General features: G+C 42.8%; 1 protein-coding gene across 6 annotated transcripts in view; it reads left to right on the top strand.

Moving 5' to 3' along the window:
* Positions 1-16,658, top strand: part of ASNSD1 (asparagine synthetase domain containing 1) — a 145,139-nt gene extending 128,481 nt beyond the window's left edge. For all 6 annotated transcript variants that reach the window (XM_069225915.1, XM_069225914.1, XM_069225918.1 and 3 more), the window contains one exon: positions 16,272-16,658. In XM_069225915.1, the coding sequence (XP_069082016.1) occupies positions 16,272-16,518 (247 nt within the window). In that variant the 3' untranslated portion in view covers positions 16,519-16,658. The remainder of the gene's footprint in view (positions 1-16,271) is intronic.
* Positions 16,659-24,989: the final 8,331 nt, after the last annotated feature.

Genomic DNA, 24,989 nt, shown 5'->3' with positions numbered 1-24,989 from the left:
CCAGCGACCCCTGAATCCTCAGAGGACTGCCCTGCTTCTAAGAGACCAAGAAACTCCTGAGAACAGCGGCCCTGTTCAACAAAGACTGCAACTTTGTTTCCAGAGGAGCAACTTTAAAGACCCCTGCAATTCCCGCCAGAAGCGTGAGACTTGCAACACTGCACCCGGCGGCCCCGACTCGACTGGCGAAGAAACAACGCTACAGGGAGGACCCCCAGGCGACTCCGAGACTGTGAGTAACCAAAGTTGTCCCCCCTGAGCCCCCACAGCGACGCCTGCAGAGGGAATCCCGAGGCTCCCCCTGACCGCGACTGCCTGACTCCCAGATCCCGACGCCTGGAAAAGACCCTGCACCCGCAGCCCCCAGGACCTGAAGGATCGGAACTCCAGTGCAGGAGTTACCCCCAGGAGGCCCTCTCCCTTGCCCAGGTGGTGGCTACCCCGAGGAGCCCCCCCCCTGGCCTGCCTGCATTGCTGAAGAGACCCCTTGGTCTCCCATTGATTCCAATTGAAAACCCAACGTGTGTTTGCACACTGCACCCGGCCGCCCCCGTGCTGCTGAGGGTGTACTTTCTGTGCTAACTTGTGTCCCCCCCCCGGTGCCCTACAAAACCCCCCTGGTCTGCCCTCCGAAGACGCGGGTACTTACCTGCTGGCAGACTGGAACCGGGGCACCCCCTTCTCCATTGAAGCCTATGCGTTTTGGGCACCACTTTGAACTCTGCACCTGACCGGCCCTGAGCTGCTGGTGTGGTAACTTTGGGGTTGCTCTGAACCCCCCAACGGTGGGCTACCTTGGACCCAAACTTGAACCCCGTAGGTGGTTTACTTACCTGCAAGAACTAACAATTACTTACCTCCCCTAGGAACTGTGAAAATTGCACTGTCTAGTTTTAAAATAGCTATATGTGTTTTATTTGAAAAGTATATATGCTATTGTGATTATTCAAAGTTCCTAAAGTACTTACCTGCAATACCTTTCATGCAAAGTATTACATGTAGAATTTGAACCTGTGGTTCTTAAAATAAACTAAGAAAATATATTTTTCTATACAAAAACCTATTGGCCTGGAATTGTCTCTGAGTGTGTGTTCCTCATTTATTGCCTGTGTGTATGTACAACAAATGCTTAACACTACTCCTTTGATAAGCCTACTGCTCGACCACACTACCACAAAAGAGAGCATTAGTATTATCTCTTTTTGCCACTATCTTACCTCTAGGGGGAACCCTTGGACTGTGTGCATACTATTCCTTACTTTGAAATAGTACATACAGAGCCAACTTCCTACAAGTAGCATTTAATCTACAGGCCCTAGGCACATGTAGTGCACCTTACTAGGGTCTTACAAGTAGATTAAACAAGCCAATTGGGTATGAACCAATGTCACCATGTTTTGAGGGAAAGAGCATATGCACTTTAGCATTGGGTAGCAGTGGCAAAGTGTGCAGAGTCCTAAAACCAGCAAAAACTGTTTCCAAAAAGGTAGGGGTGACTACCCTCAGGCTGTCAGGTCTAAGAAGTAAGAATTAAGATTTTGAGAATTTTGCCCACGGGAGAGTCCAGGTTTTCAGCACCTAAGGTGTTGGAGGTGAAGAAGAGTGTTGTGAAATTAGAAGATGGAAAGTGGTGGAATATAGAGAAAAGATCAGTAGCACATGGTCAGGTGTTTGAAGTCTTGATTGAGGACAGGAGGAAGAATGAGGAAGGCGAGGTGAATGAGAAGTGAGGATTTGAGTAACATGAAGGCGCATAGAATGTCACCGAGGGGAAGGGAGCCCTCTAACAAGTTTTATGATGATCTTCTAAGTTAATGAAATGCCTAATCTTATTGTTATACCTACAGGGTTGTATTTTGCTCTTCAGGCAGGTGTCCTATTTGTTTGTATCATTTTATTGTGTTTTTAATGTTTTGGCAGTGTACTGTATTTTACAGTGTAATGTTTGTTTAACATTGCTAGTTAATACTATAAGGGGAAGGATGTGTTGGGTCTCCACATGGAGTGTTGGGGTTTCCATGATTAAGGAATGTTGATGTGATTAGCAAATTGGAATGTAGTTAGGATGAGTTGGACCTGAGCGGCGGTGGTTGATGCACCTGTATCGTCCTGTTGTATTTCAGATCTTAAAATAAAGACTTACTTGAAACTGTCTTTTTATAAATCTCCTGGGTCATTAAAACAATGACACTAGGAGAGCTTACAATATTTTTCGTTAAAGCATTCCCCAAGCTGGAGCTTTTGCTCTACAGCTGGGAGTGATGTGCCCTCTAGGGGCTGGTTCTATTGTTGCGTTTTATGTGGCCTTAAGATGTAATAAAAAAAAATAGATGCAGGGCCGTCTTGTGGTTATTTTTACGATTGTGTTTTTTGGGCTAAAAATGTTTAAAAGAAATACTTAATAGGCGTGTTTATTTTATTTAAAAAATGTCTTGGACTATTTTAACATTTTCACTCATAAAATGTAATAATAAAACAATTTAAAAAAAAGACACATAGATGTTTTAATAAAACTTTAACCTTTTTTTAGTCATACATATTAATAAACATTTCATTGTGTGAATTATTGAACTATGCATTTGATTAAAATTAATGGTGTTATATTTTGGTGTTGCAGAATGGCCCCTGCTCAAAGGCATGGCCAAGCGCCCAACCCCCCACAGTGCACGTCCAAAGGCCATAGCGGTGAAATGGCTGAACGAATTTTCATGAAATTTGGCAAGAATATAGATTATGGTCTGGAAAAATTTCTATTTGCTATTTCATGAAATCTGTTCAGCACATTTGTAGTTTTACGGCACAGTAACTTAATGATATCTTAGGCTGCAGGATACCACAGCAATTTAATGGTATATCACAGTACTTGTCGATGACGGGGCATTATATGGTTGGCTAATGAGCAGCTTTTCAATATTTAAAGGCAGCCATCTTGTTCGAACTACTGTAGTGAATCCTAATTTGTTTTTATGGGTTACTGGAGTTAGCTCAGCCTTTGGCTTGCAGACTCTTGCCCCCGTCACCTAGTGACTTTTACCCTACTTAGCTTGCTCTGTTTTAGCGCATTTATTTAATTAAATCTTTGAAGATGGCTGCCTGTTTTGTTAGGCCCATGTTTTAGTTTGCGTTATCAGTGCCACCGCGCTAAGGCATCAATATCAAGCCACAATGATAAACAAACTGTAGGTGTTCACTTTAGGTACTTTCCTTCTTCACGCTTTCGAGGGAATTGTTTATATAAATTACCGTCCCAAGTATGCCTTGTTATCTATTGTTTGGGAACAAACCTACGTCAGGGGTCCAAGTAGATCTGTATAAATATTCCTCACTTAAACAGATAGTCAGAGGGATTCCGACCAGATGTCATCGCTGCTATTGATGCTGCACGTCGCCTTGACGCTGACCCAGTCTGTGTCCCTACGGAGTCTGAGCTAGAGACCTCATTCCAAGGTAACGAGGGTTGGGGGCTCTTCTCATGGACATGGCATTGGCAGATTAGATTTAGCATACCTAGCTCCCTTTTAGGTTAGAGGTTAGGCCTATCATGCTAGAGTATTAGGACGTATTTCACATTTCATGGCTTCTCATGTTATTGCAAGATGGTGGGGGTCTTTGTATTAATTACTCTTGTCTTTACCATTTTGTTTCTTGCACTGTTCATTATCCTAATCATTGCATCCCATGCAACTTATCGCAGAATGCAGTTTTGCTAAATAAAACCTACTGAAACTTTACTGCATCTTCTTCATTGCCTGTGTTTGATTGAGACATGTTGTTTATGTGAGAAAGAGGTAATCTCTGTTTGACCATGACACTCCCTGAGATGTCACACTCTTGAGTCCATGCGTAAACACTGCCATAAATCACCTTTTACTGTTTTGGGTTTTTGGTGAGGTACTGCTTGTGAGCCGGAAGGGTTGGGACGACAGTTGCGACTTGATGGTAGGATTGGCATAGTCGCCTACAAACATAAGTATTGTCATCCTTAAACCAGCAGTCTTGCCTAGAGCAAGAGTCCGACTACGACATGGCGCCACCAACGATGGTGTTTAGGCACTAATTTACGGATACCCTACTTATCACTGTCTCACAGACAACAGGTACCCTAAGTACCATTATACGGGGACATGGGGAAGATCCTCCTCAGCTGAACAGGTGCACCTAATTAGGCTGCGGGTTGTTCGAGTGTGAACTCATAAAAGGACTTTACTCCCCAGTTGGTGTTCCATCTCTTATACCCATAATTAGATATGGCTAACGCCATAGACATTCCTGAGAATGCTAGACATGCATTAACTTTACATCTAGTAGCGCATGGCTTAAGAGAAGAGGGCGGGGATGTTGCAGTGAAGCTTACCAAACAAACATTTTATTCCTGGGTACACTTTCCCAAGGAAGGCAACACTACATTCACATTCCACACATACAGAATTGCAAACGTAACTATAGGGAACCAAGCATACCAGTATCATGAAATACCGCTCACTTATCAAGAGCATCAGAACTGGTTTGAAGGCGCTCTACCACATGTAATACAACCCATGAGATTAGGTCCCTTAGGTAACGACGGACCAGTGTGGCCTATGTTTGCCGCATACACACCTCACCCAGGTATACAAAATATGCAGGCAGCAGACCTGCAAAACGTACATCTTGAATTAGTAACACTTTACAGAGGACTTGTTCAGTTCGTAATGCGAACTTTGAACACATCACCACCACGTCCAGCACCACCAGCACCTGCTGGATACCAATTGGCTACTGGGATTAGTCCACAAACTTTGCATACTATCATGGGTAAGGTATCCACAGAACAAGAGAAAATCCCATTCTGGATAGCCCAGAAAACAAATAAGCTGGAAGCTGTTTTTCCCCATACGGGACCAGAGGAGAAACCTAGAAATCTGACAATGTGCTTGCCCTTCTGGATGGTTCCCACGGTGGATGACTGCGCCACATGGGGTACAGTCTTTGCTGCAATTTATTCTACCACACATGGTACCCCGACACTTGCCAGTTTACCAGAAGTGTTAAAACAAATACAGAATAAGCACAGGGCTGCACCAGCCCTGGATTTGGGGATTAAATGGATGTGTAACTTAGACGCGGTCTCCTCAATCATACTCAGTAATATTAAAGGGGAAGCAGTAGCACTGGCCTATACGTCCGCGCCTCTGAGAGATTCCACATTTGGACCAGGAGAAAGAGCTACCGAAAATTATTTCCGATACCTATACTAGGATAGGACGGGATAGCTTGGGAGCCAAGCCGAAGAAGCTAGAATTACAGAGTAACTCCCCTAAGGAAGGTACTAAACAATCACAGGAGGGTTCTAAGAAGCGCTGGGATAAACAAAAGCAATTTAAAGATGTACCAAATCAGAGAGCTGATTCTCCACACCCGGAGAACTCTGACAGGAGGTGTACTCTCAGAAATAGAGAAAATATAAATGCGCCTGAAAGATATACTGATTCACGCCCCTCTTTCCTTTTAGGACAGAACGAATAGGCATAGCGAGAGAGGGGGCTGTCCTGATCGACGTCCTGAATACGTGAAACAAAAGAAAGACTCACCACAGTCTTCAGATAAAAAAGAAGAAAAGTCCCTGAAACAAAAGCCACAGTTTAAAAAGAAAAAGGTGGCAGCACTGTCAATTAAAAATGCCAGTACACTTGAGAACCTTGCTGAAGAAGAAGACGTGGGCAGTGACACTGTTAGACAGTGCAGCAGAGGTCACAATATGTTGCCAGAGTCTGAAAGATCATCTGGATGCAACAGCAACTAGCGATGACATTGTGGTTGAGACTGCGGACGGCCTTGTTCTCCCACCGACAGGGTTTACGATTTAAATATCCAAATTGAGGGAGACGTAGAGCACACCATTGGTGTGATATTTTGGGATGAACTCAGTTGTGATGTCCTGCTGGCCGAAAGGGACTGGCCACCTGAGCACGTCCGTAAGCTCCCACATGGGGAAGATGTAATTTTGCCTTCTTTCTCTGATCTTGTTCCAGAAGCGGTAAAACAAGCCCACGGGCTTGGGCCTTGGCGCAGGCACCTGCGTTGTACCGCAATCATGGAGGTTGGGACAAGGACTTTCCTTGTAATGGTATACCTATCAGGTCCACTCCCCAACCTCAGCCACAATATCCTGTTAAACACAAAGCAAAAGCTCCAGTAAGGGAGATCCTCACTCAGCTCAAGTACCAGGGAGTAATTGAGCCCTATGTCTCTGCAATGAATAACCCGTTATTCCCTGTTGCAAAACCAGACCATTCCTACAGAATAGTTGTAGATTACAGACACTTAAATAGTCGGTCATACATGTACATACGCTATATAAAATTCACATAGCACAGCACTAATTAACAATATAGTGCGTACAAAATACAAAACAACGTTGGATATTTCCAACGGGTTCTTCTGCGAGAACTTAGGGCCAGATGTAGCAAAAAGCAAAATTGCGACTTGCAATTTGCGAGTCCATCCGACTCGCAAATTGCAAGTCGCAATTTGCTATGCAGTACGGTGTCTTAGACACCGACTGCGACTCGCAATGGGGTCGCAATGACCCACCTCATGAATATTCATGAGGTGGGTCGCAAATTGCGGCCCCATTGCGAGTATAGGCACTCGCTAACATGGAGGCCTGCTGACGTCAGCAGACCTCCATGTTCGCGACCTGCTTTTAAATAAAGCAGTTTTTTTTTTTTTTTAAGTGTAGCCCGTTTTCCTGACAGGAAAACGAGCTGCACTGCAAAAAAAACGAAACCTTTTGTTTGTTGTTTGGGGTCCAGTCACAAACTGGAAGGGGTCCCATGGGGACCCCTTCCTATTTGCGAGTCGGAAATGCATTTTGCCGTTTGCGAGTCGCAAACAGTTTCCTACATCTGGCCCTTAGCACACAAACGTAAGGACCTGAGTGCATTCTCATTTGGCTCACAAAAACGCTTTTGCTGTTTGCCCCAGGGCTACAAGAACAGCACAGGGCTGTTCTCAGTCAGAGTAACATCAGTATTACATGATATTGATCCTGAGGCGTTCTCCTGTGTGGATGACATCTATCTCACAAATGACGACCTCAACATTCATCTTGTCAGGGTCGAGCAAATTGTTTTAGGAATCGTGGGCCCTTGTCTACAAATTCAGTTTTAGGAAAACTAAAATAGTCTTTCTCAGCATACTGTTCCTGGAATACGAGCTATCAAACGAGGGGAAGAGCCTGGCCTGCACTAGAGAAATGTGCACAACTTCACCCAACTAACACTCTCAAGAAACTACAGTCTTTACTTGGTTTCTTTAGCTTAGGACAAACGTACATTCCTGACTATTCACAACATATCAAGCCACTTTATGACTTAATACGCCCAGATTTGTCTAGCAAACACTGGACAGTTGCACAAACGCATCCTTAGGGAGTTGCAACAGGACATGCTAGAAGCCAAACACTTGCACACATGTGACAATAAAACAAATTTGGTCATCAGAAAAGTTGCTGGTGCCTTTGGGTTTACTTATGTCACCTTAAACGAAGGCGACACAGTGCCCATAGCATATAAATCACATTTATACTCAAATACAGAGCAACGTTTTGCACCCACAGAAAAAATTCTAACTGCAGTTCAGATGGCTGTCATTAAGGAGAGGCCATTCGCCCAAGGGAAACGCATCATTGTCGTTACCCCCGGTGCCAGCCTTAGAGGCAGTCACCAAAACAAGCATTCCTAATGCTAAAGCATTACATCCACAGTGGATTCAGTGGGCAATCTCTCTGACCGCCACTGATGTTGACTACATCTTTGATCCAAAACTTCAGACACAAGAAATTCTCCAATACGAACAGTACCCCGCTCCTGTAGATATTTTGCCATATGACAGATACCATACTGTCATTTATACTGATGGTTCAGCACAACCAGCTGTAGGTACCAAACATCAATATTCAGCTGCTTGCGCAGCCGTGAGTGGATTGATGAAGGATGGAGTTTTCCACCCTCACAATACCTACACGCAGACCCTAAGGGACGGCACTGTTCAGCTGGCTGATCTTAGCACAACCAGCTGTAGGTACCAAACATCAATATTCAGCTGCTTGCGCAGCCGTGAGTGGATTGATGAAGGATGGAGTTTTCCACCCTCACAATACCTACACGCAGACCCTAAGGGACGGCACTGTTCAGCTGGCTGATCTTAAAGCCCATCTTCTAGTGCTAGAACACACAGAGCCAGGATTGCTAACTTTGTCTGTGACTCATACTACTGCGTCCAGTCCTACAATGATTACCTCAATCATTGGAAGCTAAATGGGTTTATTGATTCCAAGGGGAACACCATAAAACACAGAACATTGTGGGGGATGGTGGCTGATCTTAAGGATAAGCTACCATGTGTCCATGCAGTACATACATTGGATCACCAACGTGTAGGAGTACATGATATCAGCAATACTTTGGCTGACTAAGCAGCCAAATCCGTAGTAGCTACGGCTTCCATGGCTGCAGTGACTCATTTCCAGATGATATTGGATAATGAAATTCTGACAGCCGTGAAAGCTGCGGCCGGTGGCAAGTCTCTCCCAAAATCATACCCTACTAAATATTTTTGCCACATCAGTGCACAGAATGTTACCTACGCAACGCTTCCTGAGGTTGGAGATTGAGCGTTCCCCAACGAAGACCAGAGATTAGATCTAATAAAAGCAGTGCATGAGGGTGTCGCGTCTGCCCATGCTGGTATCTCGGCCACAGTAACACGCTTACAGAAACGCTTCTGGTGGACAGGTCTATACAGACAGACAAAACAATACGTCCTTTGTTGTGACTTTTGCCAGCAAATAAAGGGCTCTAATATCAAACACCCACTGCAGACATCCCCCTTAGTGTCCAGCCGGCCACTACAATGTGTTCACCTGGACCACCGTGGTCCACTTCAACCTAATGGTGCATACAAATACATCTTAGTCGCTGTAGATTCTTGTTCTAGATTCCTGTGGGTATGGCCTCAGCTGACGCGCGAACTGTTATAAAAGACTTGCTGATCTTTAGCGATACATATGCAGTTGCAGCATTCCATTCGGACCAGGGCCCTGCATTTGCCTCAAAGGCATTCAGGGACACCATGGGAACGATGGGTGTTGAATTCCATTACTCCTCACCATACCATCCTGAGGGAAATTCGGTTGTGGAGAGGCGGAACCGTGCCCTAAAGCAGTCCTTAACAGCTATAGCATTAGGTTCTGGCCGCAGCTGTCTTCACCTATATGGAGTCCAGAGAGCACTGAATAATCGGCCAAGACGGTCCTTGGCAGAATGCAGTTCCTATGAGGTTCTCTTTGGGATACCTATGTATGTCCCAGATCTTGATGGCCCTGGTTTAGTGGCAGCAGAAACACCTTTTAACATAAATGAAAGTCTCACTGTTTTACAGGAGCTTCAGCAGTTTCGTAATGATAAATCATCTGCCAGTGCTGCCACCTTAGGAATAAGGGATTCACCAACAACTTCCACTGGCTGGATTCCTAAAGTCAGGGATCTGGTTCGTGAGAAGATCGCTGTGAAGAAGGAATTCAGCCCATCCTACAGAGCACCAGTCCCAGTCCTGGGAGGTCAAGGTACCAGAACTGTCATCTTACACCATTGTCTGGTTCCAGAGCAAACAGATTCATTTCCATTGATGGCGTCAAAGCTCACCATGTGGCCGATCCTGCACAGTAGACCCAGAGGTCCCTTGGGTAGTTCCCGGTCCCCTCTCACTGCCCAACAGGACATACCTCTTCAAAGTAGAAATAACAACACTACTTCGGGCTACACAAAAATGTCTAACAATGCTACAAATACCTCCTCGACCATGGGGAGGGCAGAAAATTAGCTCTTGCTGATTCTAGTTACCACTCCAACGACAGCACCTGTCCAAGATTTGGCTGTTTTTTACACCAATACTACACATACTGATGACACCGTATACTATGAGCCTCCACGTGAAGTGGATCTATCCACCAGTGTTGCACCTGCTCCTGCATTTGCAGACTGCTTCTGGTTATTTCATCGACATTGATGACTTTTCTTCAGACTCATCCACTCCAGTGATTGAAAATGTTTCTAAAACACGTAAGCTGTATCTATGGCTTAAAAATAACTATTTAATCCACCCATGGAACTATTTATGGTTCTGCTTGACATTGTTTGCATTGTTTCTATGGATTGCTTTCGTGACTGTTTTTCTTTTTGCTTGTAAATGATCATTACCTTCCTGAACGCCCCTCTTTTGTCCCTGTGGATGAGGTCTTAACTATAAATGAAGGACTATTCAGTGTTTGAAAATGATGCTGTATATAGACATACCATGAATTATGGGGAAATGTTCTGTTACAATAACTGGGGACATAACTAACTGCACCGTTCCACTAGATACAGACCAGTACTTAACTACACACAGTGGGAACTCTGTTCAACACCACCAGTGGGGAGCCCAAGATGCTATTTAGATAAGTTCACTTATTTTACTGGGCATGACACAATAAATTCAGTGTCCTACTATTTCAAATTACCTCCTTCAAAAATTAGGAACATTTTGCTAACTGATACAAAACTGATTAATTCAGATTCCTTTGTTTCCTGTCTTGCAGTTGAAGGTTACGAATACTGGAAGAACACTGTTGATTTAAAGAGTGTATGGGAAACACAAGATTGGCAAATACAGGGTAGGGAAGCTTTATTTAGAGCATGCCTGATTCCTGTGCAAATGATCTTTTTAAATGACACCATTCAACAGACAGCCTGTCTGGGGTTAGCAAAAATAAAAGAAATGAACACACCCAGTATCCCCACACCGGCAAAGTTGAATGATTGGCAATTCTTCCTGAATATCACTGAGGAAGAGCTAGATGCAAAGGTTCAGGCTGGTACTTATAATTATTCACTTTCCAGTCCCGGCGGGTGCTTAATTTGGCCAGTAGACACCAATGGATGTCAGGCACGTTTTTTGAATTCCTCAGGGGGTTTCAAGATTAGCCGGCCAGACTCTTGCTTTTCCTCGGGTCAACACACAGGTGTAATTACAACATACAGAGTGGGTAAACTGTGCCAACAATGGATACAGTCTAACACGTTAGCTGCGGTTAAAGAACATCTTAACACTCTGAGGATGTAGACTTGCAGGACTTTTTGCTAGGTCCTAGAAAGCCACACTGTAAAAGATTCATGTATGCTATGTATAATGAGATCTGGAATCCTTCTCAGATAGAAGCTGCTGCACGTTTAAGGCAGATAGACAAGGAAAACTTAGAAAAGGCTTTAGCTGTTGTCGATAACAGCATGAACACTCTATCCAACAGAATTTATTCACTGACAAACAGTGTCGTCTGCAATAGATATTATTCAGTCAAACATGTCCCGTTAATATCATGGACAAAGTCAGCTGTGTTCCACCATGCAGTTAGGTTGGACGTTGCAAACATAGGAAAATGGTCGAATTCCATGGAAATACATTAACGGTAGTGAATTGTTCTCTGCTTTTAATTTATCCAGGGAACAGCAGACAGTGGCCAAAAAAGAAGCGAGTTTCACCATGCTTCATATAGAGAAGTTAAAAAAGTTGCCTTTCACAGTTGCAGAGAGTCCTTCAATAGTATGGCTCCTACATGGCATTATAAATCTGCCCATTTCCACTTTTAGTTTTTCGAAATGCCTGAAACATCTTGCCTTACGAGCAACTAGGTGATAGTTACATTAAAGAAGAGTGGGAGTTGCCCTCTGATTATAAATGTCTGAACTGCGAAACAGAGATCTTTCTTAGCGGAAGCGATTGCAAGACTACTGTTAGTCATTCAATGATCTGCAAGCAGGTGTCCGTTCACAGCCTTTGCAATGCGGGGATCGCGAACTTGGCCTGTTTTCTGAAGGATACTCCCATCTCTTTGATTCGACCAGCATTTCATGTACTTTCAAATGGAAGTTATGTGGTGTTGAGCGACCAAAGCTGTTTCGGTATGCGACCAGGAATTGCCTACGCAATTTCAGTCACTAAGGTCGTTAGGTTTGTTGTGGACAAGTTTTATTCCCCCCTACATGATAGATAAAAGTATCAGAAATGTGCCTCACATTGATACTGTTAATGTAAATTATGACAAGCTGAGCAGACTAAATGCGCCACGGATTTAAAAAAAAGTCACGTTGACATCAGCTAGAGAGACTTATGCTCTCCAGATAGCGAGATCATCAGCCGAGATACAATCCCTATTAAATACCAACTTCCCCAAGCACTTTGGATAACTGGTATCCGGAATATTCAACGCCTCGCGCACTACTGGGATTGTCCATATCTTTAAGGCTGTCGGGTCTGGATACGTATCCATCTTCCAGACTGTCTTCAGAGTCATCCCATTGGCCATCCATTCACTCTTTTCAAGTGTGTTTGGCGGCTTTCCTATAATTTTTGCATTGATTGGCGGAATATTACTGCTATTTCTTCTGATTCGCAGTGGTTGTGTCTTTCCCGCTACGCAAGGCAATGGAGCCGCTGCCACCAGCTCAACTGTGCCGTGAAAGCATGGTTCAGATCTTCGATGCTTCCTTGCTGGAGGAATTGGAGCGTGATTAGTCATTGTCATTTCGACCACTCCTATGGTGCGTACAACCAGTCTTTTACTGCGTATGGTGCCTCTTCAAACACTTGCCTGCAGTGTGTATTGCTGTTACGCCAGTACCTCCTGTGGACCAAGAACTGCTGATATCCCCGATGGGGGTTCAGTCACGGTCGTGCCCCTTGAGACTAACGCTGATTTGCGAGGCCACTTATGAGCCTTCCTTGCTGAATGAGTTGGCTGTTTGCACTATGGAGGATGGCACTACTGCAGGTGGACCTGTACAAGAGACTACTACACTCTACTGCTCCGTGGATCCGTCTGCCCATCCTGTGATCGATCTAACATCTGACGATGTGGCCTCTTTCCTGAGGTCCTTTCCATTCGATGGCTTTGTAAATGCTCTTCAAGATCATGACTATTGTTGAACAATTTGATGATTGGCTTATTACACCAAGTTCAAATTATTCATTTATTGCCCTTACTTTGGCCTGCTGTGCTTGTCATGGTCGACATTATATCTCTTCGTATGATTTTTAAATGTGTTTTTTTTTTTTTTGTGTTTTGTTTTATTACATAGTTTTTATGCTTTTAGTCCAGAGCATTTTTAGCATTTGGATTTATTCACCTTCAATGGTGTCAAGTTTGTCTTGTTACGGCAATGGGAAGGGTGTAGTGAATCCTAGTTTGTTTTTATGGGTTACAGGAGTTAGCTCAGCCTTTGGCTTGCAGACTTGTGCCCCTGTCTCCTCTTACCCTACTTAGCTTGCTCTGTTTTAGCGCATTTATTTATTTATTTAATTTTTAAGATGGCTGCCTTGTTTTTAGTTAGGCCCATATTTTAGTTTGCATTATCAGTGCCACCACGCTAAGGCGTCAAAATTAAGCCTCAAGCCACAAAGATAAACTGTAGGTGTTCACTTTAGGTACTTTCACTCTTCATGCTTTCGAGGGACTTGTTTATATAAATTACCGTCCCAAGCATGCTTTTTTATCTATTGTTTGGGAACAAACCTACGTCAGGGGTCCAAGTAGATCTGTATAAATATTCCTCACTTAAACAGATAGTCAGAGTGATTCTGACCAGATGCCATCGCTGCTGCACGCCGCCTTGACGCTGACCCAGTCTTCGTGTCCCTAGGGAGTCTGAGCTGGAGACCTCATTCCAAGGTAACAAGGGTTGGGGCCTCTTCTCATGGACATGGCATTGGCAGATAAGGTTTAACATACCTAGCTCTCTTTTAGGTTAGAGGTTAGGCCTATCATGCTAGGGTATTAGGACATATTTCACATTTCATGGCTTCTCATGTTATTGCAAGATGGTGGGGGTCTTTGTTTTACTGACTCTCGTCTTTACTATTTTGTTTCTTACACTGCACTGTTCATTATCCTAGTCATTGCAGCCCATGCAACTTATTGCAGAATGCAGTTTTGCTAAATAAAACCTATTGAAACTTTACTGCCTGTGTTTGATTGAGACATGTCGTTTATGTGAGAAAGGGGTACTCTCCGTTTAATCACAACACTCCGAGATGTCACACTCTTGAGTCCGTGCGTAAAGGCTGCCACAAATCACCTTTTTCTGTTTTGGGTTTTTGGTGAGGTACTGCTTGTGAGCCGGAAGGGTTGGGACGATAGTTGCGACTTGTTGTAGGATTGGCATAGTCATAGTCGCCTACAAACATACGTACTGTCATCCTTAAACCAGCAGTCTTGCCTAGAGCAAGAGTCCAACTACAACACTACTTTTTGGATGCTTTGGCTTAGGGCCTCAGATAGTGGTAAATAGCAGGTTTTATTGTTCCCTACATTTTGCCCCTTTAATAAAGCGGTAAAAGTTAGGAAACATTATTTCGATTTTTTATGTATTTAAAAAAAAAATAAGAATGCCACTGTACTCCCTAGAAAGTACTGCAGGGTTTAAAAAATAAAATAACAAAAAATAAATATGTAAAAAAACACTACAACATTACATTTGTTTTATACTTAGTCTGAGTTTTAAGGGGAAATACAGTGCAGTACAGTGTACTAAAAAATAAATTAGTAAACATTAAAAACAAAAATCTACTATACGATATTTACCATTAAAACCCCAAATACATACTAAGTGCTCTCTAAACAATATCATACTACTGCTTTACTCCGCAATCTTTTTATAAAACATACAAAGTAATAAAACAACTTTTACTTACCTTTACACACTTACATTTACTCACTTGTCCAACTCACAAAAGGCATGCTTTCTGGTTAAAGATTTAGCTTTCTTACAAAATTCTGTAATTCTCTTCAGCAGGTTTGGGTTGTAGTAGTGTCAAAAATTCCCTATGGAAATTGCATGGGGAATTTGTGTTTTGGGATCCCAATATTTTTTCTCAGCCCCCGCTTGACGGATAACCGCGAATCTTTCCAGCAAGGAAAGATCTGAGGTGGGTTAATTCTTTTTTTTAGAAAAGTTATATGATGAATTGTCAAACTGCGCCACAGTAATTGGCAAACCAAAACATGTATTTCCTGTGGTAAATAGGTCCCATCTATAACTACAAAGAGGATGTGTGAAATATGTGAATAACCACATGACAGAAATTAGGTGGGCTGGCTATGCATCTTCAGTTTGTCACACTGTTCGCAGGCATTGGTTTTGGTACTCTGCTGGAAAACTATGTAGCCTTCTATAAAGCACTGAAAATGATCGATTCAGATGTTATCTATATATTATTATTTTTTTTTTTTTTTTTTTTAATGTTAGTATGGGTGTATGCGAAATCCCAAATATTGCTTTTGGCCCTGCTGATCATCGGCAGTTTCCCCATCATAGAACAGACATTCAGTCGAAGTGCTGTTGAAAGGAAAATGTGACCTTGAATCATTGGAGCACATTTTCATTTATTTCCTTGAGTCAATTATATGGGCTTCCTTTGCCATCCAGAGTGCTGCTGGTGTCAGCTGTACGGAAGATGATGTATAATCGATAGTTCAGTTAGGAATATGGATGGCCGCTTGCTAAACACTGCACTTGAACCTCAGGCACGCTATTATGCTTTTTCAACCTTAATAAGTATTCAAATCCTTCCATTTTTTTTTTTTATTGTATTGAGTATTCGATCTAAATTGCACTTTACCACCAGGTCTTTCATTTAATAAGTAAAACACCATTTAAACTTGGTGTAATGTGTTTTTCACATGTTTAAAGCTTTATGTATTAGTATAGAGCTTTGGCAATGATCATATTGAGAGCTGAAGCAATCTCAGAACCTTGTTTCAACCTACTGAAAGTTGATAGGTGGCTAAACAAATGGCAAGTGCTGTGTACACGTAATAAAAAGCATGTCTTGTGAAAAAACAGATGAGCCATAACAGAACATCAAGGGAAAAGATGGACTTGAATAGGCACAGTAATAGAGGACTGCTTCTGATAATGTGAAGTTGGATGAGGGACATTTAGGGAACATGGATTATTTGTGAAAGAAGCACACATGCCCCTTGCTTTTTGAGAATTTTCTAAGTCGCTTCAATCTGAAGGTGCACAGTAAAATTATGGTAGTTTTTTGTTTGTTATTGTTTTAAAGCGATTTGTATTTACGTACTTTGTCTTTGCTTAGCTTGTTTCATTAAACCAAAATAACTAGTAAAAATTTCACCTTGTTTAAGTAAGATCATATAAAAACTTTTTTTTTTCCTGATCTTTCTTGTACAGATTTCCTTTTCTAGACGAAGATGTTGTTTCCTTTTTAAACTCCCTGCCAATATGGGATAAAGCAGACTTGACTTTACCCCGTGGCATTGGTGAAAAACTGATCTTACGCTTGGCAGCTAAGGAACTGGGACTCAAAGCTTCTTGCATACTTCCAAAAAGAGCTATGCAGTTTGGATCAAGAATTGCAAAATTGGAAAATCACAAAGAAAAGGCGTCAGACCAGTGTGCCAGACTCCAGAGCCTATAAGTAGATTGAAGATAAAATGTGTTACCTGCTTTAATACCCTATCACCAAAGATTTCTACTAGAGACACATATAAGTTTAACAGATTTGTATTCAAGACCACCAAATGTGACAGAAAAAAATAAATTGCTTTTTTTAATTGCTTTTGTTTCATGGCTTCATATCAATTTTGGCTTTCTGTTATTGAGCATACAGCTCCTTTACACTTATCTGTTGATGGACTCTACCTTCTTTTCTTCTATTCATTTATATTCTATTTTATGCTGAAGGTAACGATAAAATACTTTTTAGCTGTGTTCTTTTATCGTGGCAATGTATTTTTCTGAATCTTTTTACATTAAGTAGATGGGCATGTGTTCTTTTCTCTAACAAGGTACTCTAGAAATTTCTAAATTATTTTGCTAAATCTATGCAGAAAGTAGTTCCATAAATCAGTGTCCTTTGCCAGTAACCAGTCAGTGAAAGCCTATCCTCTGATGGGTTTATCTATTTATCTCAGTTGCCAGTCTTCTGCTTTGTTAACAAATAATGATCAAAGATCAGTCATTTAAAGCCATTATCCCACTGATCATGTATCTCATACCTGGACCACATAGCCTTGTTGATTCTTATTGTGGATGAGTGGTGCATATCAGGCCAAATAATTGGCTGATTTCAATAAGGGTTTAAATACAATAGCTCCAGAAGGGATTCAAATGCCTTAAATCCTTTATTGCAACATCCCCCCTTTTCAAGTTACAAACAAATCCAAGACAGTACTCTTTGGAATTTATAGTAGCTACCTGTTGGACTTGGCCCTTTCTGCAGGGTCACCCCCAAACTTTGTGCCTGCACCCTCTTGTTTTCTGAACCCTTTTTTTGTTGCTTTTTAGGACACTGTACTATACAACTGCTAATCAGTGCTAAAGTGCTTGTGCTTTCTGCTTTAAACATTGTAGAATTGGCTTATACCCAATTGTCACATTCATTTACTTGTAAGTCCCTAGTAAAGTGGTACTACATGTACCCAGGGCCTGTAAATTGAATGCTACTAGTGGGCCTACAGCACTGATTGTGCCACCCACCTAAGTAACCCTTGCAAACATGTCTCACGCCTGCCAATGCAGCCTTTGTCTGCAGTTTTAAACAGCCATTTTGAGCAGGCAAAATAAACCTTTTGCCTTAACCTTCCTTTTTAGGTCAAGCTTAGGCAGAGCATGCGCTGTCTCTTTGAGACATGATTTAATCAGTTCATGGGCTTTCATCCCACCCAGTAGCTCTCTGTTATTTGTTGTGTCCTTGAAAAAGGCTTCTTTGCTATTGGGTAATTTATCTTTTTAGTCCGGCCTTGTGCTCATTTGTTTTCTCCCCTGGAGCAGAGACTAACTACTTGTATTGTTCCACTGTTGTTCTTATCTGTTGTTTTCATGCACTATTTTTTTCGTTGGTTATTTGTATGCATCTTTACTGTTTGTTTGAAACTGTCTAACAATCCTGCACTGCTTTTGTTTGTTGTTTTATTTGGCACCCCGAAATGGCTATGTTGTTTAGTGGTAGTGTTATGAACTTTGTTTGATGAACAACCTTGCACTGCATTTTGTTCCAAAAGGCAATATATTTTCCATATTGAGATGCGAAACCAGCTCCAAGGTCAGCGGTTCTGGCCATTACGCCACTTCCTCTGTCCTGCCCCTTCTCTTTTTTTTTTTTTTTTTCTTTTCAGTACTCTTGTTTAGCAATCATGGCTGGGTCACTCGGCTGCTTCTCCTTGCAAACCTCCCTCACTGTTGCCCCCTCTGTCTACGGCTCATGTTCTGACTGCCCCCCTTGTATCCGCTGCTGTTGTTACAGATAAAACATATTGTATCTTTTGTTGCAGTCTAATACTCTCTTACACCTTATTTTTTGATTGAGTGCCACAGAAAATTGTTAAATATATAAATAAATATTAACACGCATCATGTCTCATTCTCCTCGGAGAAGGTACAGCCAGCCGCACTACAGAGACCTCCCTCAGTGCGGCCACCCTTCCTTCAGCATTCTGGGCTGGGTCAATTGCTGTTCGAGGTGTTCTCATAAAACAGTACCATGGCTTTTTCATTTTGTGTGTTCAGTAGCACTCCCTTCCTTCTGCAATCGCTGCTGGGTCATTTTGTTGCACTCCCCTCTCAGTCTATGGCTCATGTTCTGACCGCCTCCCTCGCATCCGCTGCTGTTGTTACAGATAAACTATTGTATCTTTTGTTGCAATCTAAAGCTTTCTTATACTTTAATTTTTGCAATAGTGCCTCACAAAACTGTTAAATATATACATAAATATTAAAGCTCATCATGTCTCATTCTCTGAGGAGGAGATACAGCCAGCTGCACTGCAGAAACCTCCCTCAGTGCTGCCCCCCTTCCTTCAGCAGTCGCGGCTGGGTGACTTCACTGCTGCTCTTCGCAAACCCCCTCAATGTGGCCCTCCTCACAATCTGCGGCTCATTTTCTGACTACCCACTGATGTTGCTACAGGTAAACCCTGTTGTATCTTTTGTTGCAATGTAAAGCTCTCTTCTACCTTAATTTCTGCTTGAGTGCCACACAAAACTGTTAAATATATACATAAATAAATATTAAAGCTCATTGTGTATCGTTCTCCTGAGAGGACGTACAGCCAGCAGCACTGCATAAACCTCCCTCAGTGCGGCCTTCCTTCCTTCAGCAATTATGGCTGGGTCACTACGCTGCTTCTCCTCGCAAACCTTCCTCACTGTTGCCCCCTCTGTCTACGGCTCATGTTCTGACTGCCCTCCACTCCTCACAAATACCCCTCAGTGCGGCCCCCGTCTCAGCCTACAGATGCTGAGGTGTCTCATTCTCCTCGGAGGAGGTGCAGCCAGCCAGAGGAGCAGGAGCCGTGCTGCGGGACACCGGTCATTACAAGTGGTTCAACTTTGGCTTCATCTCCATGAACGGTCACCAAAGCAGCCCCCTGGGTGACCCCGTTACGTGGTGCAGTGGCAAAGGGGCCAAAAGCTTGAGGAAATCCACTGAACACCGATTATAGCTGTATGTTGCTGCTAAACAAGAGGTCACAAGCACAGTTGCTTTGCAGGCACCAGTGCCATGATTTGAATGGTGCACCAGGTGCAGTGGCACAGGGGCCAAAAGCTCCAGGAAACCCACTGAACACAGATTATTGCTGTATGTTGGTATTAAACAAGCAGTCACAAGTGCAGTTACCTTGTAGGCACCAGAGCCATGATTTGAATGGTGCAGCAGGTGCATTGGCACAGGGGCCAAAGGCTCTAGGAAACTAACTGTACACAGATTATTGCTATATTTTACCACTTGCAAGCAGTCGGGAGTGCTTTTTTAGTTCTTTTGTAACTATTGCACCCAAAGTAACACATAGCCTAAAGTATCACTGCAATAAAAGCTTTAACCTATTGTACTTTTCTGTCTACTTACATCTTTTGTTACAGCACATTTATAAGGCACATTTCCCAGTTTTTGTATGGTCTAAAATGCTTCTGAATCTGGACACACTAACACCTTGGCAAGAGCATTCTCCATTCTATGACATTAGCATTTCAGCCATTGTAAACATTGTATAAATACTTATACCTTACCATATGGCATTCCGTACCATGCATTGACAAAGCCAATAGGTCTCACTTTGTCACTGTTTTGTTAGCCATTTAATACAGCAGCGCTAGCTTCAGTGCGGACGCGGACAACACTGGCTGTAGCATACAGCTTTTTTCTTTGCTTTCAGCCATTTGCAACATTGCTAAGAAAACATTAGCAAAGCCAATGAATCTCACGTAAGCAAGACCTATTGGCTTTGCAAATGCTTTTTTAAGCTTTTTGCTTACATTGCACAACTGCTCGCCAAGCTTTAATTTACAACAGAAAATCACATGGGTGAAACCTATTGCATTTACCAATGCCATTCCCATCTATCTCCCTCTCTCACGCACTATCCCCGCCTCACTAATATAGTTGACTTCAGATCTTCACTCAGTTTCTTTCTCGTGCCTTTTCAAATTTTCCATCCCTCAAACACATGCTCTCCTCCTCTTCTTAGGGTGTCTACTGCATACACAAAAGCTCTCTCTTAAGGCATTTGTGGCCTGCTCTCCCCTTTCTTTCTCACACACTATTTCTGCTCCTCTGTCTCAATGTCAATAACCACTACCTGCACAAACTATCTATCCCTCTCATTCTTCTTTTCTGTCTATTCTCTGCAGCTCTCACCGCTGTCAATTCACCATGCCACACAATTCTACTACACAAATACACTACACAACACACAATTCACACCACACAAATAAACTAACAATTCCAATACAACACACATAATTCCACTACACACCACATACATCCACTACATTACAAACAAAACACATAGGTAAAAAACATGATAATTTACAGTGCCAATAGCTCTCACTCCCAAATGCGAGACCTGTTGCATTGCAAATGCTTGTTAATAGGTGTCACCACTACAGTAGACCCTAAATAGCCCATAATGGAGGGTGCAGTGTATTTAAAAAGTTGGAGATGTACTTTTAAGTTATAAATGTCTTGGTAGTGAAAAACTCTTAAATTAATTTTTCACTGCTGCAAGGCCTACCTCTTCCATAGGATAACATTGGGTTACCTTATTACATTTAATAGTTGCTACCTTTCAATTGGGAATAAGTAGGAATGACGAGTTTGATGCCTAAAGTATTGTAATTTAAAGGCTTCTTTAATGGTAAAGTTGAATTTTACGACACAATTCTGAAAATGCCTCTTTCAGAAAGTTGACATTTTCTTGTCCCAGTCATTTGTTGCCTGCAGACTGTATCCTTGGTCACAGAAGTAGGTATAGCTGGCTGTTGCTCTTTGTGTATTGCTGCCAGATGGTCAGACAAAGGGGGAATAGGTGTTGGCAGGATGGGCCATCGCTGACCTGATGATGGGGAGGAAATGCTCACCTACCACACTTACATATCACAAAGGCTCTGCCTAGCACACTCACTAAGGGTTTTGACACTAGTCTTTTATATTCCCAGACCAGCCGGGACCAGGGCAGGAATGCAATTCCAAACATCTTTGGGGGTGGGAGCCTCTAAAACCTTCTACTTCAAAGCTGGCACCAGGTATAAATATTGGACCCTCAGACCCAACTCTTCTATACACCTCTGGACCTGTGGATACTACAAAAGAAGGACTGTTGTGGTGCTCTTCTGCCAGAAGGACTGCTACCCTGCTGCTCTGCTTTTGTAGAAGGAAGACTGGACCTGTGCCCTTCATCTTAGGCTGAAGTGACTCCCAGGATCAGCTGACTGACCTTCTTTTCTGATCTACAGGGACATAACAAGCTCCACAGGCTTCCTGCATCTGCCCAGCAACCCTGCTGCATGGACCTGCCTGCGTCGTCCTGGCGTGCCCCTCAGGTCCTGGACCCTTGGTGTGGCATCAGTGGAGCTCCTCATCAAAGAAATGGAAAAATCTTGACGTTTTATGCTCTTTGTGACCCCGAATGGGCCTTTTTGTGCCAAGATCTTGCCACCCTCCAACACAAAATGTCCTGTGAACCCAACTCTTCATACCACAGCGACGCCTGATGACGCGAGGTTTGCACTTTCAAATACAGCATTGACAACCCACGGTGACTGCCAACGCAAATCTTCAGCAACCACTGTCCGCAATGCCCAACAGGATCTTTGTCCTACAACGATGGCTGTCCGCGTCACCTAGGCAGCTGTTTGCGCTACATTGACAGCCATCCGTGATGCTTTCCCTGCTCCTCATAGCCCCCTCCACCTTGAACTGAACTTTTCATGCTGAACTTTTAAAGGTAACTTATCCAGTAGGACTAACCTGACCCCTGTATCCGGCCTGTGCTCCATCACAGTCGGAATTAACTCGTGACTTTCACCTGGTCTCGCATGACCAGATAACTGCGAGTGGCGCTCTATACTTTTACGCGCTATACTTACCTGAAATCTTTAAAACTGCATAGCTCTGGGTCTACTGTTCAGATTTGTTGTAATTGTCTCGAATAATCTATTCAATTTTTCTCTGTTTTTTCTAAATTGGTGTTGGATTTTCTTGCATGGTATTTTCACTTGTTGAAGTGCTGCATAAATACTTTACACATTGTCACTGAGTTAAGCCTGCCTGCTTTGTACCAAGCTGCTAAAATGTTAACAAAGATTAGTAACTTGTTCTTCTGATGGATACTTCTAACAACTGATTCCCCACTTTTAGAAGAGATATCATAGCAGTACCTCCCGATGGTGGAGGAGTGGCTCAGATAGAAAATCTTGAATGACCAAAGAGGTGAAACACCCTACCCGACAGACCTGGCTGTGAAGGCAGCAGTGCTTTATGAACGTGTGCACCAATGCCCACATTGTGGCCTAACCGAAGTCAAAGACAGGACCTCTGCATGCCAGTGCAGGTGTGGCAGCCTTAGTCCTAGTGGAATGGGCTCTTATACCTTCTGGAGGGTACTTTTTGGCCGATGCATAGCAGATCTTAATGCATAGGTCTAGCCACCTCAACAGAGTCCTTTTTGCATAGTCTTTCTTTTCTTTGCCCCAGAGACCCCCCAAAAAAAGTTGATTGTCTATCTGATGGTCTTTGGTATGATCAGTGTAAAAACTTAAATCGATAGAGCCTCTCCACAAGGCAAGTAACACTGGAAGAGTGATGAATTGCCCAACAGGAAAAGGAGTCATGACATTTGGCAAGAAGGCCACCAGAGACCTCAAAGCCAGTTTGCTTGGAAAAAAGTTGGTGCAGAGCGGATGTACCAATAGAGACTGGAGTTCACTTACTAGAAAAGCAGAAGTGATTACAATGAGGAAGAAGACAACTAGCAGCTGTGCAACTGCTCGAATGGAGTATACATCCAGAACATTAAGTTAAGGTCTCACTGTGGCTTCACAACCGGTCAGAGGGAACGTGTCAAACTTCTAATAAAGTGCATGACAACAGATAATTTAAACAAGGACGTTGGTCCAGCAAATACAAAAAAAACAAAATAACTGACCAATATCCTTTAAGAGTGCCCACTGCAAAACCTTGATGAGCCAAAGACAAAGCAAACAAAACATTTAGTAATTTGCCTTCTAATGGATCAGGCCACAAATTTGTCAAACTTCTGGCTTACAGGGACTTTGCAGATTGACGTCTGGTATCAAGGATGACATCCACAACCTCAAGTGGTAGATCAAATGCAGTCAACTACTGCCGCTGGATCGCCAAGCATCGAGGTGTTGATTGTGCAGGTTTGGTGCCACAAGATCTTCCCAATGAGGTAAACTGATCGATGAACAGATACATGCCCAGATGTTCTCCGTAACACACTCTTCTGGCCCAGTCCGCGTCCACTAGGCTGACTTGGACCTGGTTTTTCCTTTTTTTTTTTCTGAACACTGGGCATGAGAGGCAGAAAGTTGTAGGGTAGTCCTGTGTTACCCCGCAGCTGGAATGCATCTTCTTTTGGGAACTTCAGCCACAAAAATGTTTACATTCTGCTTTCTCAACATTGGTGAAAAGATCTAGTCAGTAACGCGTCCCCCCCCCCTTCCACTGTCGAAAGATGCCTTGTGCCATCTTGGGATGCAGATGCCGTTTGTAATCCAAGATTCTCTGTTCCACCTCAGGATGCAGATGCAGTTTGTGATCTGTCAGACACCATCGACTGAGCTCTATACAGAGTTGGGAAAAGCGTGCTGACTCCTATCCAAATCATATACGTTTTTTCGTTTTAAAAGTTTGTCCCACAATAAATATCACAGTGACCATGCTTTTAACGACAGCAGGTATTATGGATACTTTAGATCCTCAGGATTGTGGGACAATGTGAATTTTCAGGCTAAGATGTGCATGCTAGAATGATAATTGCAAAAACTGTTGAAAATGTACTGACAGGAATCTGCAACAAATAAGTAACGCCTTGAGTAAGTTCTTCAGAACTAAACATTTATGCTGGCTGATTTTATTAACGGCAAATTTGTAAAAACAATGAATTTGAAAACTGGAACTCATGGGGCAAACTATGTATTCCTTTGGAAATTTGGAACTCACCCTAAAAATATTGATTTTGGGATGAACACTTGAAACAAACCGATATAATTTGGAGAAGGGGTTAGAATACATTTCTCAAATTTGTATAGATATTTCTTGTAATTTTTGGTTATTTAAAAATGTAGGGTCAAGGATGGCTGGATCCCGAGGGTGTAGCACTTGTAAATTAATTATTCACTGGCACCAGAAGAGGTAGTGCTGTGAAATTTTCTACCAGCTGTCTTTTGTAAATTAGTGTCCATTTGCTGAGCTTCTTCACCCTGGCATTCAAAGATCCTGCTAGGTGGTTCACAAACAGGAATATTCCCTGATGCTGCAGCCATCTCTAGAGATGCAGAGCCTCTTGGCACAGGACCCAGGACCCCATTCCGTCCTGCATGCCTGCGAGAACCTACATTAGCCTCCCCTTAGGGACAGCATGAAAA

The sequence above is a fragment of the Pleurodeles waltl genome, chromosome 3_1, assembly GCF_031143425.1.
Source record: "Pleurodeles waltl isolate 20211129_DDA chromosome 3_1, aPleWal1.hap1.20221129, whole genome shotgun sequence".
NCBI classification, from domain to species: Eukaryota; Metazoa; Chordata; class Amphibia; order Caudata; family Salamandridae; genus Pleurodeles; species Pleurodeles waltl.
The sequence above is the reverse complement of the archived record's forward strand: the minus strand, read 5'-3'. Positions and strand labels throughout refer to the sequence as shown.